The sequence below is a fragment of the Elgaria multicarinata genome, chromosome 1 (genome assembly GCF_023053635.1).
Source record: "Elgaria multicarinata webbii isolate HBS135686 ecotype San Diego chromosome 1, rElgMul1.1.pri, whole genome shotgun sequence".
Classification (NCBI taxonomy): Eukaryota; Metazoa; Chordata; class Lepidosauria; order Squamata; family Anguidae; genus Elgaria; species Elgaria multicarinata.
The window spans coordinates 157,025,507-157,040,801 of record NC_086171.1 but is presented as its reverse complement, the minus strand read 5'-3'; the positions used below and the strand labels follow the sequence as shown (position 1 = coordinate 157,040,801).

The 15,295-nt window shown below is 42.9% G+C and overlaps 3 protein-coding genes across 3 annotated transcripts in view; 2 read left to right on the top strand and 1 right to left on the bottom strand.

Annotated features, from left to right (window-relative positions):
* The first annotated feature begins 83 nt into the window (after positions 1–83).
* On the top strand, positions 84–4,772 carry CFAP144 (cilia and flagella associated protein 144). The gene is made up of 4 exons (XM_063140322.1): positions 84–221; positions 1,456–1,515; positions 3,884–3,987; positions 4,474–4,772. The coding sequence occupies exons 1-4, from the start codon at positions 86–88 to the stop codon at positions 4,585–4,587; spliced, it is 414 nt and encodes a 137-aa protein (XP_062996392.1). The 5' UTR covers positions 84–85; the 3' UTR covers positions 4,588–4,772.
* Positions 4,773–5,033: 261 nt separating this feature from the next.
* Positions 5,034–13,427, bottom strand: EBNA1BP2 (EBNA1 binding protein 2). Its single transcript, XM_063140311.1, has 9 exons — positions 13,310–13,427; positions 12,370–12,453; positions 11,336–11,502; positions 9,841–9,964; positions 7,627–7,716; positions 7,330–7,405; positions 6,447–6,546; positions 5,749–5,911; positions 5,034–5,374 (listed from the first exon to the last, which is right to left on the bottom strand). Exons 1-9 carry the CDS (start codon positions 13,382–13,384, stop codon positions 5,321–5,323), a joined length of 933 nt encoding a protein of 310 aa, XP_062996381.1. The 5' UTR covers positions 13,385–13,427; the 3' UTR covers positions 5,034–5,320.
* An 874-nt stretch (positions 13,428–14,301) lies between these two features.
* CFAP57 (cilia and flagella associated protein 57) overlaps positions 14,302–15,295 on the top strand; it is a 30,934-nt gene continuing 29,940 nt past the window's right edge. Inside the window, exon 1 of the mRNA XM_063140346.1 lies at positions 14,302–14,458. Within this exon, the coding sequence (XP_062996416.1) occupies positions 14,302–14,458 (157 nt within the window). The remainder of the gene's footprint in view (positions 14,459–15,295) is intronic.

The window sequence follows — 15,295 nt, the reverse complement described above, 5'->3', positions numbered from 1 at the left end:
ACGCCACGCTTGCGCATAAGTGGGCAGGAGGGGCTGGTGCCTCGGGCGGCCTTCGAACCCCCCCCCCTCCAGACAGGCGCCGCACATGGCCGGGTCCAAGGGAGGCGCCAAGGAGCCGCTGGACCCCGTGAGTCAGAACAAGATCTTCTGCGAGACGGTTCGGAAGGAGCTGCGATGCCAGCGCCTGCACACGGAGTACACACTGAACCCGCTCCTCAAGGGTACGGCGGGGGTGGGATGGCGTGGGCAGCGCAGGGCTGAGCTGGGCAGCTAGCCAGGAGGGGCGGAGGAGGACGCGGAGACCGGAGGGCGTGGATCTTAGGGCCAGCCCGAGGACATTTGGGCGAAGGACCCCCATTTCCACATACAAAAGCCTACCAGACGAGCAGTGTAATTTCGTGACGGGACAGAGGCCTCCACCCCACCAGAGGCAACCTTTCCTAACCAGGCAGCTTTCCGATGCATCGGACCAGCACTCATCATCCCCAGCCAACTGGCTGCGGGTAATGGGAACCATAGTCCAACAAATTTAAGAGTCGACCGATTGGCCTTTCAAGTGCAGGGCAGACTGCAAGGCCCACACAGTTCTAAGAGGGGAATGGCCAGGAGAGCCTCGGAGGAAGGCCCAAGGGGGCTGCCCTCATCTGCAGCATCCACTGCCAGAGGCGACCACTTCAATCCACCACCCAATAGTAGGTCCGGCTCAAATGATCTTATGAAGTTGGGTCTTACAGGTCAGGGCTAAGGGCACTTACCCCTAGTTTATTGTGGCATTAACTTTCTAGGTAAGCACCATGCCGCCATCGTATCCCCAAATGTATGTTAACACTGAAGTGGAAATATGAGCTGTAATCCTATGCAGAGCTCAGCATGCCTAACTTTCCTTATGATCAGACTGCATAGGAGCCCTATGGGCTGGCATATAGGCCAGGTTCTCAAGTCCAAACAGAATTCAGTTGCAATCCATGCAAGAGAGCTATCTGCTTTCACCATCTTATTAGTTCGCAGTATATGTGTAGTTGTAAACCAAATGTTCAATCAAGAACCATAATTGAAAATAAACACAGAAACATTTATTGTACCACACAAGACTATGTTTCTTGCAACAGCTTACAGGACTACCTCTGAAAATTGACAAATATGTTACAGAAATCCTAACTTGTTTATCTTTGACCAGTGTCAGTCTCTATTTAAAACAAGGATCAAGCTTTGGAGTTTTCAGTATGTGTGGTCCCACCCCACACCCCATTACCCACAATACATCTTTGTGGCTCTTCTTGAAAACTTGCATTTACAAAAACGTGTTCCTAGCTGAATTCCTGCCCCCCTTCAAAAAAGGAGGTGCATGTGGGTTGTTGCTACCTCTCTGTTGTACCTCTCTGTACCTCCTACCTCTCTGTTGTTGCTTAAAAGCCCCCTAAAGAGTAATTTGCATTATTGTGCTTTTGCCTTTAGTTCACACCTTAACTGGAAAGCCTGCGTCTTGGCATGATAACTTAGAAGAGCCTGCAGATGGTAAGAAGCCTTTGCCTTTAAATGTTTTTAAAATGTTTAATTAATGAAGCAGAAAATAGTCAAGCATATTTAGGAAATGTTTTTCAGCACAAACCAGAGAGGGCAAAGTATAGCACATGTCTAAACATCAAACTTTTCTCTTTGTAAACCCAGAAGCCAGCACATACTGAAATAGAATAATGTGGATTATCTTTTATGGGACCAATTTATGTCATAGAATAGTAGAGTTGGAAGGGGCCTATAAGGCCATTGAGTCCAACCTCCTGCTCAATGCATGTTTTCTACAGCATTTAAAGCTTTTAAATTAAGCAAAATTCTGCAAATTTACTTGTACAAGTAAAATGCAAATACTTTGTAAACTAGAAATGTTGCATCCCCAGTATTATCCAAGCCTTAAGAATATAACCGACAGACCAAGAAACACATTGTATATGATTTTATCAGAAGCAGCTAGTGTTTAAAATGGTGTAAGCAGAATGCTTAGTCAAGCTGGAGTGTTTAGAACTTAACTGGTATTAAAGCAATGCCATCAAATTTTACTTCACCCAAATCTTTACCTGGCTTTTCAGTAAGAGTATCTAGTCCTGCTAATTTGTCACTGTTAGGTTTCTTCCCCCCCCCCCCCCCCCCCGTTCTCTGCCCTTCTAAGGCCTTAGCTAGACCGAAGGATTATCCCAGGGAAATGGAGGGGCCGTCCCTGCCTGCTCCCGAGATCCCCTGTGTGTCATTTTGATGCATAGGGATGATCCCGGCACAATCCCGGGATATAGGCCTGGTCTGGCCATTTCTTAAGTCTCTAAGATACAAATGTTACGAAATAGGCTGAAAAGCCTTACTTCTGGGTATTGGTTTCAGGTGAGGCATATTTTCAAGGCTATTTTATAACCTGAATTCCTGTCAACAAGACTCAGTTGTGAAGTTTTCATTAACTAACTTGTCTTAAAAGGTGTCTGATCAGTAGATCAAATCCAAGCAAGAGTGCCATTTTAGAGCAGCACATGCATATACACATAAATCCTCATGCCATCATGCAGTTTCATGTATCCCTGTGAGCCAGGAGCAGTCAGCACCATAGTGCAAGAGAGGCCAAGTCTGGCTATCACAGTTAGAAACAGAAGATGGAGAGGCAGTAGGTATAATGTGCTGCCTGTACCACTTTTGGCACCAGCATCATAGATTGGCTACCTATCGTTCAGCTTAATAATGCAAAAATGGTTCCCACCCACTCCCCGCTGCCCTTAAACTATAAACCTGAGGATAAAGTTGTACACAATTCCTAAGCAAGCAACTTATATACTCTTCATCTTTAAATGTGTCAATCTTACATCAGCAGAAATGGATTTCTGCACACTCCATTATGCAGAATGTTTTCATGACCAAAGTGCATTTCTCTAATAAAAGACAGCCCACTTGCCTGTCTTAAAGGTGAGATCTTCACTGAAGGCCTTTTGAGAAGCTTCATTCTGTCATTATGAACATGTCTGTAGAACAAGAGCATGGTAAAATAGGCAAGAGTTTCCCTATTTGGAAAAGCAATTGCTGGGAATCTAGAACTAGTGACAGGGTACAAGACTTATTAGAAATGGGAACAAGTTGTCAAAAAACGACACCTTCAGTAAGTAGCTTTCATGTAATGGGGGAGAAGAGAAAGGCATTACACAGTTAAATATGAGTAAAGATATGAGTGTATACTAGCTAACTTATGGCCTTGCTATCACATCAGCAAAAAGTGAAATGCATTAGTACTGGTTTTGCTGTTTCGTTTTGGCAATATAGCACACAAATAAATATATACTTCTTTGCCATTCTTATTCATGAAACAAGCAAGTTGCAACCGACCTGTCACAGGAGGAACCAGTAACATGCTCAAAGGGTCCAACATTTATTATTAGAGAAATGTCGTATGATTGGATTAAATCAAACATTGTGCCAGCAGACTTCTGCTAGCACAATGGGACTTTCTCCTTCTCCCTCCCACATCCACAGCAGCCTTCTGTACTGCCAGAAAATCTGGGATAGGGTGTTCCCAGCCTTTCAGAGCAGATTTTGCAGGAACAAGGGGGCTGCAGAGGGCAGGAATCCCTCTGCCCCAGTTCCACTAATGGAACTACTTCCGTCAGTGGAACAACACAGCGAATTCAACTCACTGTTTTTACATTCTATTTTCATGTGAAAATTCATGTGAAACACAGCATACAAACTCTGAAATAAAACAAGTGTCAGAACTTTGCATACAAGCCAGAACAATTTAGGTTTGCGTAAGTACCACCATGTAACAGAGCACATTACTTGTATAAATGTCCCTGTAATGTAAACGAATACACCTTTTAATGCTTTGCTCCCAATCTAAATAAACTGAATCCAACAGCTAAGTTCCTGAAGCTTATTCATCATGCTGCTCTTGAACCAACCAAGAAATACACAGAACCTCAAACTGAAAGTCAAGAAATTGGCTGGTTTTCCACACCTTTGGTAAGTGGAGTTTCAAGGGACTTGTGAGATAAATCCTGTGAGGGCTGGCACAAAAGTATTAATCTGAGATCCTTAAAATCTTAATTTTATAGAAATACCAAATATTTTGAATCACAGCTAGGGAACTTTTTTTAACCTGAGGGTTGGATTCCACTTTAGAAAAACTCTGGGGGACTGAAGCATTGTTATTGGAGGTAAGCAGCTGATGAGAGTTAAGAGCTTTCCCCTCTGTGGCAGATGGGGCAGAGCCAGAAGCAGCTGCTGGGCCAAATGGGGAACCCCTGTGGGCCTTAACAGGCACACAGGTCAAAAATTCCCCATCCCTGCATTATAATCATGGGGAAAGTCTGGAAAGATTGTAGGTATTATCTAGTGTGTTTTTGAAATCCAGACATTTCACCAAATCGGGATGGGAAAAGAGTTTCCATGAAGAACACAATTCTTTGTTCCTCCTTTATCCAAATGTTTTTATCATCTCTTTCACAGGTCCCTATCAATCGGAATGACAATAGGCTCTACTTCCCAAGTCGGAGCACTGAAATCACCAAATACATGGCTGCTATGTGGCGCCTGAAAGAGATGACAAAAGATAAGAGATAAGAACATGTAGATTACTGGAAGGACCACAGACACCAATTAGGGTTTCTGATCTGCATGATCCCCTCTCCTAATTGTGACAAGATGCAAAGTACGGGTGATAAGCAAGGAAGATCCCTTTAGTTTGAACATTTAGTGTTTGCAATAAACTTGTTCTTGCTCCCTGCCTATATTTGATACATGAGAAGTCAATTCTTATGATGGGTGTACAGGAAAATCTGTTCCCCATCCAGAAGGAATTGTATGAGCCTCAGTTATTCATGCAAAGGTTTGGTTCTGAATGGGGGAGTAGGACCCGATGTCCTTATGCAGAGGGAGCTATGAGTTGTCAGAAGCGTAGGATCTGCTACTTCAGTACTGTGCAGGCACAATCCTGCTGTGTGTAAGTTACCCAGAGAACTGAAGGACTCCAAGTTTCCTCCAAAGCAAAGTAGAATGGTGTGAAGTGATCAAGTTCTCAACATTATTTAATTCAGTATCTCTCATAAGGAGGCTCAAGAAAAACCAAAACTGTATGAAAGAGAGGCAACAGGAAGTATCTGGGTTGCTGTTTGTGTGTAAATACTGGTGCTCCGAGGTCAGGCAGAACCACCTGCTGCCTCCAAGGCAAATTGAATGACAAAGCAGTTCAGGGCCAACATCAGTCCTTTGTCTCTATTCTGATCATTTGGCAGAAGTCAGATCTCACAAAGAAGAAAAAAGTCCATCCATTTCATTTGTTATCAGGAACGATTCTTCATTTTCTGCCTCGATTCTTCATTTTCTGCCTCATCTTTTTGCCAGGTCTCTTCTGAAAAGAGATAAGACAAATATATGCAATTGGCCATCATCTTACTGCCTTGGTCACACTCTACATGGGAATGGGGAGAGGGGGAAGAAACATGCATGCCAGAATTAGTGCTACGCAGACAGCCCAAATTCAAAGATGGCTGCTGCTCATTAATATTATTATATCTATATCCCACCATTCTTCCATCATGGAACTCAAGGTGGTACAATGCATGGGATTTTCAGGCGGTCTCTACCATATGCCCTCAGAGCAATTTCTGGGACATTAAGATAATTTTGTCTTACCTTAATGTCAAATTTGGCTAGAATATAGTCAGGCTACTTTGCACTTCAGCAAGAGCCCATTACTCATTCCTGTTCATGGCAGGTACTTACATTGGCACCCTTTTTTCCTGCTTTTCCAGAGCCTTTGTAGTGGGCTTTGCTGGCACGGAAGCTCGACACATCATTGTGACTATCCTGGGTGTTCCACTTTGAGCCTTTCTTCTTACCACCAAAACCAAACTTCTGATTCTTGTGTCGTCGTTTTGCATTTGGTCTAAAAGGAGGGGAAAAACAATTAGTCAATCATGCTCAGGTACTTGTCTACCTCTCCTCTGACTGACTGACCTTCTCTTTCAAACACACAGTCATAAATGCTCACGCTCTTGATATAGTTCCTTTCAAATATAATGATTTAAATATTAAAGCTCCTCTGTGCATCTGGTTACTGTGAATTTTGAGTGCACTGTTCTCATGTTTCAAGTGTATGCTAGAACCAGAAATCTTTTTTAAAAAAACACCTAGAATTGAACCTCAAGGTTCAATCTGGAAAACATAGGGGGGCATAAATAGATTGGGAAAGCTGAATACCGCTCCGACACACAAATAAAGAGACTTGTGCAATGTGAGTAAGGGTAATGCCTTTTAGTGGATCAACTCTTGTTCTTGGAAAAATGTACATGCTTTTGATTTATACTAAGAACTCAAATGTAAAACTGTATACAAAACAAAGCAATTCAACAGAAGACATAGTCACAGCAAAGTGAAAGTAACACGTGTTGCATGAACTCCCTCCTGTTCTCAGGTCTTACCCTTTCTTTACTTGTTGGCCTCCAGCCCCTTCCTTTTTCTTCTTTCCCTGAGGAGCTGGTGTTTTCTCACCCTCCAGGAAATCCAACTTGTCCGAGAGACCTGCATGAGTGACAGAACAGTTGAACTCAGAAGAACTCCAGAATAAGCGTTGCATGAAGGTTTGTTTTACCTCCTAGAGTTTTGCTCTTCAGTTTTTGCCGAATCTTATTAGGACAAAGAATCAATCTCCTATGAATATTTTTAATTGGTCTACAATCTTTTTAACCTTCTCATGGGTCAGATCGCTGTCATTCCCATTTTACAGATGAGGAAGAGAGGTAGATGTAGGATGGTAATACCAGATTTATGTAGCAGAAGCAGCTAGATAGAAATGCAATAAATAAATAAGTCAAATTGTACTTAACATGTATATATTTGGGCACAAAGGTAACAGCTGACTTGGGAAAGCTGGAGAGGCTGCTCTTCCTGGCATCCTCAACTTTAGGGTTCAGATATACAGTAACATGGTATTGTCTTATGTACTGATTCAGATCAGAAATATTAATCTCAGCAGGATCTTAAAATAAAGAAACTGGCTGACTACTCTTAAAGGACAAACAACACAAAGTCTGTTAAGTGTAGAAATGTAAAAGCTGGGAGTGGGACTAAAAAACACCCCAAAAAAGTCAGGGGGGGGAACATTTTGAATTTTTCCAAAAACCTGGGGGGGATGGTCAGTGTGTGTGTGTGTGTGTGTGTGTGTGTGTGTGTGTGTGTGTTAAAGCACTGGTCCTCCTCCCTCCGCCTTTTTATGGGATTTTTTCCCAGGCCTTCACATCTCATTGAGTGATTCTCTGGTAAGAGGAGGGGGGCAGAGGGAGAGAGGAAAGGAGAGTGCCTCACCTTTTTGGTATTTCTTGACAGCATTCAACATGGTGGACTTCTCCTTTTGCCTTTTCTGCAGCACTTCAGTTTGTACCTATTAACAAGGAACAGAATGTGAGCCTTATTCTCTCCTTTACCCCTTCTGTGCCAGGCACACATATACCCTTCCCATTCCACACAGTTGGATTCCTGTATATGAACTTTCACATGAGCCAGATTCCTCTATCAAGGGATTCCAAGTCAAAACAGTAGATGCGTATTCCCCTTTCTCCAGTTCAATGGGCTTTCTGTGATTTTTGTTGCAGATGTTCTCACCTTTTTGCCATATTTTCTCAGAGCACGGAGCTGTTTGGCCCTTTCAGATTTTTCCATTGCTTCTTGTTTGCTCTTCAGTTTTTGCCGAATCTAATTAGGACAGAGAATCAATAAGTTTTTTATATGAACTTGTGGACTATGAAACTTTCCTCATTCATGACAATTACCCTCTTCTCAGATTTCAAAAATAAAAACAAAAGCATATTTTTAAAACAAATATTGCCTTTCTAAATATAAAGTTTCAAAAATGCTATAGCACTTTAAGACTACTCAAGATTCTGTAATTGCTAGATGTAGGTCTTTCTCCAGCAGGGTCACACAAGGCAAGACAAATAGTCATGCCAAAAAATTAGCAGCGCACATTGTTTCTTAATGATGCACCTATGGCTATAACCATTTGGGGCTTTGATTGACGGTTCGCATGACACACCAGTGTTCGTTGTGGCTTATTTAAGCCATGAGCTGTGGTGCCATCCTCAATATTCAACCCAACTCTGGGTTATCATGCTGTGCAAACCCTGCCAGTGTAGGTTTTGCAAATGTTAACCTTCATCAGACCATCGGCTGATCTACGGTTATGCAAGGGTTGCTGAAGTTCTGGCTGTATCCAAGGTTAGCCCTACTTAGAATAGACCCATTGAAATAAATGGAATTTAAGTCAGACCAGGGCTCTATGACCCAGTTTCCACAGGCACCTCCCTCTCAACTCCATCCCTTCTTCAGCTGCTGTGTCTTCCTACTGTTGAACCAGTTCAGCAGCAAGGAAGCAGGACATTGCTACTTCCTTGCTTCTGACGTGAACACGGCAGCAGAAAGTAGCCATGTAGTAGAAAGTGGGCAGACAAGGGAGGCAGCAGCAGAAGCAACCAGGCACACACAGGCTGACGGAAGCGGCGGCGGATGAGGGGTGCATGAGGGGCAACAGAAACGGTGGGGGGAGGAAGAAGCAAGTGGGCAGCTAGGTGAGGGAGGCAGAGGCAGAAGCGAATGAGTGGGTAAGTCAGCAGAAGAGGCAGGTGTTGGTGTGAGGGGCTGGCCAGCAAGGATGGTGGTGGCAGAAGCAGCAGGCGAGGCCGCAAAAGGAAGACAGAAGAGGCAGTTTGGGGTGGGGGGAATAATTCCTGAAGCAGAGGAACAAAATCTATAGGGGCAAGAGAAAAATAATTATGGGGGCAACAGGGACAAGAGAACAGGCAAAAATTACAAATGCAGCCATGAACCAGAATTTTTTTTACAAATGCACTGCAGACCCAAAAAGGCTGCCTACCATTGAGTTAGATTAATATTGGATAAAACCCACTGACTGTAAGAACCAGAAGACACATCCCTTGCTTTAACAAAACAGAAAACAACCCTCAAAATGTAGCGCTGCGACAATCTTGAATACTAGCACCTGGTACAATAATCCAGTTAATTAAAATCCACCACTGCAATAGTGAAACAGGGATCCTAATCACGTTTTAGTTCTGGAACCATGCTGTGGTAGTTGTAGCCTCCATTGTTCAATTCACAATAAGTGTATGAACCCGTGGGTGCAAGCCTTACACTGAGGAGAGCCAGTAAAGTGACTCCTGCATTTGTTCATGGGTCAGAAAATTACATAAAATCATGTTTTCAATATGATGGAAGCCTATGAATTCATCACCCAGGACACAGGCAAATGGGGAGCATCTGAGGAATGTGAAAACACTGATTAATCAAGCAAACAGCTGCAGTGCTTCAAAGAGGCACTGATTCTGCTGTCTGCTCCGATTGAAGATCATGCTCACCTGAAATGACCGAACATCACAAAGTGTACATAAAGAACAAAGACACGTGGCTAATTGCCTTAGCATCCTCAATTACTGTTTGCGGTGTACAGCCAGAATCCGATATCCCTCCTGTTTCGCAGTGCATTATGTTCCATCCAAAATCAATCCCCATTGCAGGCAACACACTACTTCTGGGGTTCATTTCAAAATGTACAGCCGTGAAGCAAGCTGTGTTATGACCAGCGTGACTAACAATTCATGGTTCGAGGGACTAGGCACACTGAAAATAGCTTTGCAGATGTTCTTCTTTTCTGCACTTCTATCTATCTCTAAAGCAGCAGCAGCTGATGCCATCAAAATACCAGAGTGAATGAGCCACAATTTTGGATTTGACAGGCAACTATAAGCATATTCATTACACTAGCTAGATGAAAAGAAGAATTAAAGGTTCCAAAGATCTGACCTTCTGCATCTGCTGATCAGATTTTGCCATCTCTGCAAAATAGTCATCAGGCCGCCTAGTAAGGATTTTGAACTGATGTAGCCGAGGTAAAGCTTCTAGAACAGACGCTTGGGCCTGACGGTAACTGAGGAAGGAAAAGCAAAACACCTTTATGTCCTGTTGGAAGCTAAAGAGCTTAAGATTTTATTAAGTGGTACGCAAGTAGTACAGCTAAATAAATAAATATTCCATGTCCTGACAGCCACCAACCTTATTTGGACAAAATAAAAACATCTAATCCTACTGTCCCTCATTTTCTATCTAAAGATATTATTCCAATCAGGACACACAGACGTTAAGCCTTGCCTTACGGAGGTCACATACAAATCTCCTGGGTTGGACCTGAACTCTCATCTCTCATTTCCCATTCCATTGCTCTTTCCCATGGGGCTTGTGATATTGCCTCCTGGGACTTGCTGCATTCTTTCGTGACTAGGAAGGCCCCTTTCCTTATCTCGCAAAATGTTTTTATTGCTTCACACAGAAGCAACTACAATGCATTCAACATGACATTCCAAACACTCACCAGGTTCACATGATCGGGGAAGGAAAATAACTCACCGTAGCTTATTTTCCCGCCCTGCACATACTAGTTCCATGCACATAATTGCCATTACCCTCGCCGGATGCAGTTTGCCATGTCATCTGAACCCAATGAGAGTGGGTGACAGGTTAATTTACACATACCCCATATCCCATAGCTTATTCTAGGGTTGCAGGGTAGTTTGTCACCCAACCCCCACTGGGATTGGACGACATGACAAACCATGCCTGGTGAGGATAATTATAGTAATTATGCAGCAAGCGGTCAGGGCATGCAAGGCGGGAAAATAAACTAAGGTGGTTCATTTTCCTTCCCCAAACATGTGAACCCGAGCACTTTGCATGGGTGTGTGGTGAGGAAGAAACATCATTATGGTACTGCAGTCATCAATGTGACGGATGCGATGCAATGACAACTGATGGCCAATGGCTGACTTTAAGAACGCTGTTAGCCTTAGTTGTGCTTTGCTGCGGTGAATTTATAGGATTGCAACTACATTATGCCATTGGCATAGCAGCGTAGCACATTGTGGGAGTGCAGGATTATTCTGGCAACTCAAAACAAGTAATTTTAATACAGAATATGCACTTACTATTGGGCTAGGGAAAGCACTATCCACACTTATATAAATGGAAATTATTCTGTTCCTAAAACAGATATCTAAATAAATAAGACAAAAGGCCACAAAACATTTCAGTCCAATTAGTATGCATTTTCAAAGCTGCTGCAAATGTATGGATATAGTCAGTAAGCCTTAAGTTGCTATCTTTGTACAGTGGGCAACAACGCTACCATCACAAAAACATGTAGTGAACACAAGATAGCTTTTCTGTTGTACATATGGATGAAGGAAGTGCAATATATTAGGCTCACAGCACAGGAAAAAACTCTAACTGATAAATACAGACTTACAAGCTCATTTCTCTTTTGAAGTCATCTTCAGGGTCCATAGCATCTTTGTCAAGTGTTTGACTAGAAGCTGCGCTTGTGACATTTGTTGCTAGGCAAGAGGTAACATCAAGCCTTTCAACCCAGGTCAGGTTCCTCTGAAATTCAGATAAGCACTGCTTCAATCCATCCTAAGAAAAAGCATACTGGTTGGTCATAAGTGCAACATATAAAGTCTTCTACATGCTGACTACTATGGCAGCCAAAAGTGTCTAAAAGATATCTGCCCATACACACCACACCGTAAATAAACCATTAACTAGATATTCTACTGATATACCCATCCTTCTGAAAGAATCACATTCTTTTCAGATGTCCATAAGGTAACATAAGCAATGCTTGTTGCTTCCTACCCAAATGGATGCCAGAGTTTTTTGAGTCCCACACTCTCCCCTTCAACACCTACAAGCCAAAAACCATGCTTCAGCCTTAATGACAGCATAAACCTATGTGAATGCACTTCCCCCCCGTCAAATTTTAAGGGAGATGAATAGTTTACTGTATTTAATGCCCTCTAGAACCCATCACCCTGATTTTGATAATTGTAGCCAAATGAACAGCAATATGAAGTATTCATGGATTTATTTATAGAATTTATAAGCCACTCTATATCTAAAAAAGATTCCCAAGTGGTGAATAATAAAGCAGAAAAAAAGAATCAAAATACAAAAGAATCAGAACATTTGAAATCAAGTCATACAACCTACTTGCTCCTACATCCAACATTTCTTCATGGGTCAAGGGAGTGAAATACGAGTCACCCTTATTATTGGTGGATGACACCTAATCTACAATAGTCAGATAAATAGACCCAAGCCATTACAATAATGGAAGATCCTGGCTGGCAGGTACTGAGCTCTAAGTATCATTTCAGTATACAGATTGAACTACGGCTGATCAGTGACAACTTTATTCTGACTAAATGTTACGTTTATTCAAGAGAAGCTCAATCTGCTCTCACAAATGGATCTCACAAAATTTACAATGACAGAACTCACCACATTGTTGAAAGGTTTCGGCTGTCCCTCTAGCACAACATTCAGGCCTGGCCTTAGTGAACCTTTAGAAAATGCTTCCTGGAGCTATATCGGAGAAAGGTGATAGGTTAATGCCTTCCAGGAAAACTGACATAGTATCAAGTAAGTTAGCTCACTCACCCACAAACGCCTTCATAACACAAAGGAATATGGGACAAAAAGCATACAGATGAGCGCAAGGGAGATGAGGAGGAAGTCTAAAGCAAAGTGCTCAAACTGCAGGTGGCTGGGCGATGCAGCTCTCTACCTGGCCTTACATGAGGATGTTGATGCTGGGCAGACACTGCTAATGGCATGAACCCGTAAGCACCTGGCCTAAATCTTGCACCAGTCACAAACCCATTAAGTGAGCTTAGCCAAGGTGCTATTCTTTCAGCCTCAGCCCCTCACAGAGGATTCATAAAGAGACAATCATATTTATATGGGCAATTAAAATGTTTCTGGGATTGTGTCCATAAAGTACTTTGCTTACTTGGAATGTCCTTTGTAAATTATAATTAATATTAACATATCGCTAGCATTTATATTCTGCATTACCTTCTAAAATGCCATGAAGGTGGTGAATCATGAAATACCAGTAGGTATTATTACTATATAAAAGCAGTACATACATCCTACTACATTAGAATCACAAGCAACCTAAGACAGCTATGAATCCTGTGAACAGCCATTATAAACTATTTTTGCTCTAGAAAAAATGAACCCTTCCAGAGTGATCTATGAAAAGAAAAACCTAACACTACCAATCATCACACAAGCTTATATCATCACACAACTTCATCCATTTGCCCCTCAAGTCTTCACATCTCTACTTGACATGCTCCTAGAAGTTTGGTTCACTCGGGTAGGGAAAATCCAAACACCCCCCTGCTGTGTAGCATGGACACCATGCCAAACTCACCTCTAGGTCAGTAATAACAGATTCCTCAGAATCTGATGACTCTGAAAAGTCTTCTTCCATATCTACATGGGGCATCACACACTGTGTTTTGGGATGTCTAGATTCTACCTTCACCGAACTGCACCAGAAACAAAAACAGTCAGAAAGCATACTCTATCCCCCAGACCAGGAATGAAATTGGGATAGACAAGGGTTACTAGCTGCAGGCCGGATACACAATTTGATTATTTATTTTATTTATTATTTATTAAAAACATTACTATTTTAACAGTTAACAATCGTAACATGAAGACACTCAGCACGTCAAGTTTTGCCCACTATTACACCTAAACTTCGATGAAACGTCTCCGGTTGAATTTCAACCTGTCTCCGTATTTTGTATTAAGCAGAACCTGAGGCTTCTTTCCTCCCTCGGTACGGCCTCATCCTGTGCAATTCTCTAGCAATTTACTTGAAAGAAATTCGCCCTGTTTTCAGCGCCATTAACTCCCAGGCATTAATAACCTCCGCCCCATCCAAATCCCCGTTTGTTCACCCCAAGAATGACCCCAACCAGCCGCTACTCACCAAACCACGAGGAATGAAGGCACAGCACTACTTCCGGTTTCCGGGACGGTCTTCTCTTAGGTATTTCCGATTCCGGTCGGCCATCTTTTTTCGCCATGCGTCCGGTACGCCGTCTCCATGGCAACCGGTATTGCCGCTGTTGTTGTTCTGGTCTTCTCTCTGAAAACCAGGGAGACAGTTTAGCGAGTGAGGCCGAGAACGCAGGTGTGGGGAAGGTCCGGTTAATTAACGAAGAACGGGGCAGCGACGGCGAGGAAACTGAACGTGCACCAGCGCACAAGGAGGTGTCAGGACCCGGACGGGCTGCGGAGGCCCATCCCAGGGAGGCTCTGGGGAAAGGAGCCCGTACCGGGAGTGGGAGCAGAGGGGACTCCTCAGACGTTTGTGCCTCGCTTTCCAGCGCAGTTTGCTGAACTTCGGGCGTCATGTCGGTGATCGTGGCACAAGCCCTCCACATGTTTGGGTTCCAGTCCCGAGTAGCCAATAATATTTGTTTCTTCGATGAACAGATAATTGTGTACCCCGCGGGGAATAGCTGTCTGAAATATCACATAGAACAGAAATGGCAGAAGTTCATCCCAGGTAAATCCTCCTCCTCCTTTCCCCACCCACTTCCCTAATTAACAAAGGAAGGGGAAGGGTATGCATCTCCCTGCCTCAACATCTGAAATTGCAGCCTTGCATATACTATAGTAGTCAGTCTCATAAATAGGCAAAGGGTGCTTCCAGATGAGCATTTTATCATGCAGTCGCTGTGCCTCATTCACGAGATGGGGGGCGGCGGCCCCCATCCACTTTTCCTTGTGTGTCATGTCTTTTTTTTTAGAATGTAAGCCTGAGGGTAGGGACTGTCTTCTTTATTGATACATTGTAAGCCGGTCCAAGAGCATTTTGGCTGAGGTGTAGGATAAAAATACTCTAAATAAATAAATAAACATTGGATGCTTTCAGACAAAGCTTTTATAGTGCCATCACATGGCGCTATTCAGAGATGGTTTCGGGGTGGGGAGGGATTGTCTTCCACTCATAGCCCTCTTGTGTTTTCCCACCACTTGTTCTGTCTTTTTTATTATCATGGAAGAAGTGGTGGCTGCACAATGTATTTTGATTGGTAGCTCTAGGAGCGCTCCATCTGGAAGCACTTAATATGTGCAGAACATTAAAATATGAACTATTTAAACTTCTAGCTTCACTTCTTGCTTAAACTCTTTAAAATGCAATTATTCACATTGGGCTGATGTTCTAGAGCCCAATATGAGCAGAAGGTAGATGTCTGGAAGATTTGCAGTTGATCCACAAGGATTTCTGATTTCCAATTGTTTAATACTGTATTTCTTTGATTCTAAGACACACTTTTTTCCCATATAAACATCTCTAAAAACAGGGTGCGTCTTAGAATCGCAGGTGCGTTTATTATTT

Excerpts from the sequence above, each read along its gene's own strand:
- CFAP144 (XM_063140322.1), top strand. The coding sequence starts at position 86 with ATGGCCGGGTCCAAGGGAGGCGCCAAGGAGCCGCTGGACCCCGTGAGT. Across the intron at positions 1,516-3,883 it reads CTTAGAAGAGCCTGCAGATG|CTAAGTTCCTGAAGCTTATT; the intron begins GTAAGAAGCCTT and ends TGAATCCAACAG. Across the intron at positions 3,988-4,473 it reads GCTGGTTTTCCACACCTTTG|GTCCCTATCAATCGGAATGA; the intron begins GTAAGTGGAGTT and ends TCTCTTTCACAG.
- EBNA1BP2 (XM_063140311.1), bottom strand. The coding sequence starts at position 13,384 with ATGCCCCATGTAGATATGGAAGAAGACTTTTCAGAGTCATCAGATTCT. Across the intron at positions 7,717-9,840 it reads CTGATCAGCAGATGCAGAAG|ATTCGGCAAAAACTGAAGAG; the intron begins GTCAGATCTTTG and ends TGTCCTAATTAG. Across the intron at positions 5,375-5,748 it reads CAGGAAAAAAGGGTGCCAAT|AAGAGACCTGGCAAAAAGAT; the intron begins GTAAGTACCTGC and ends ATCTCTTTTCAG.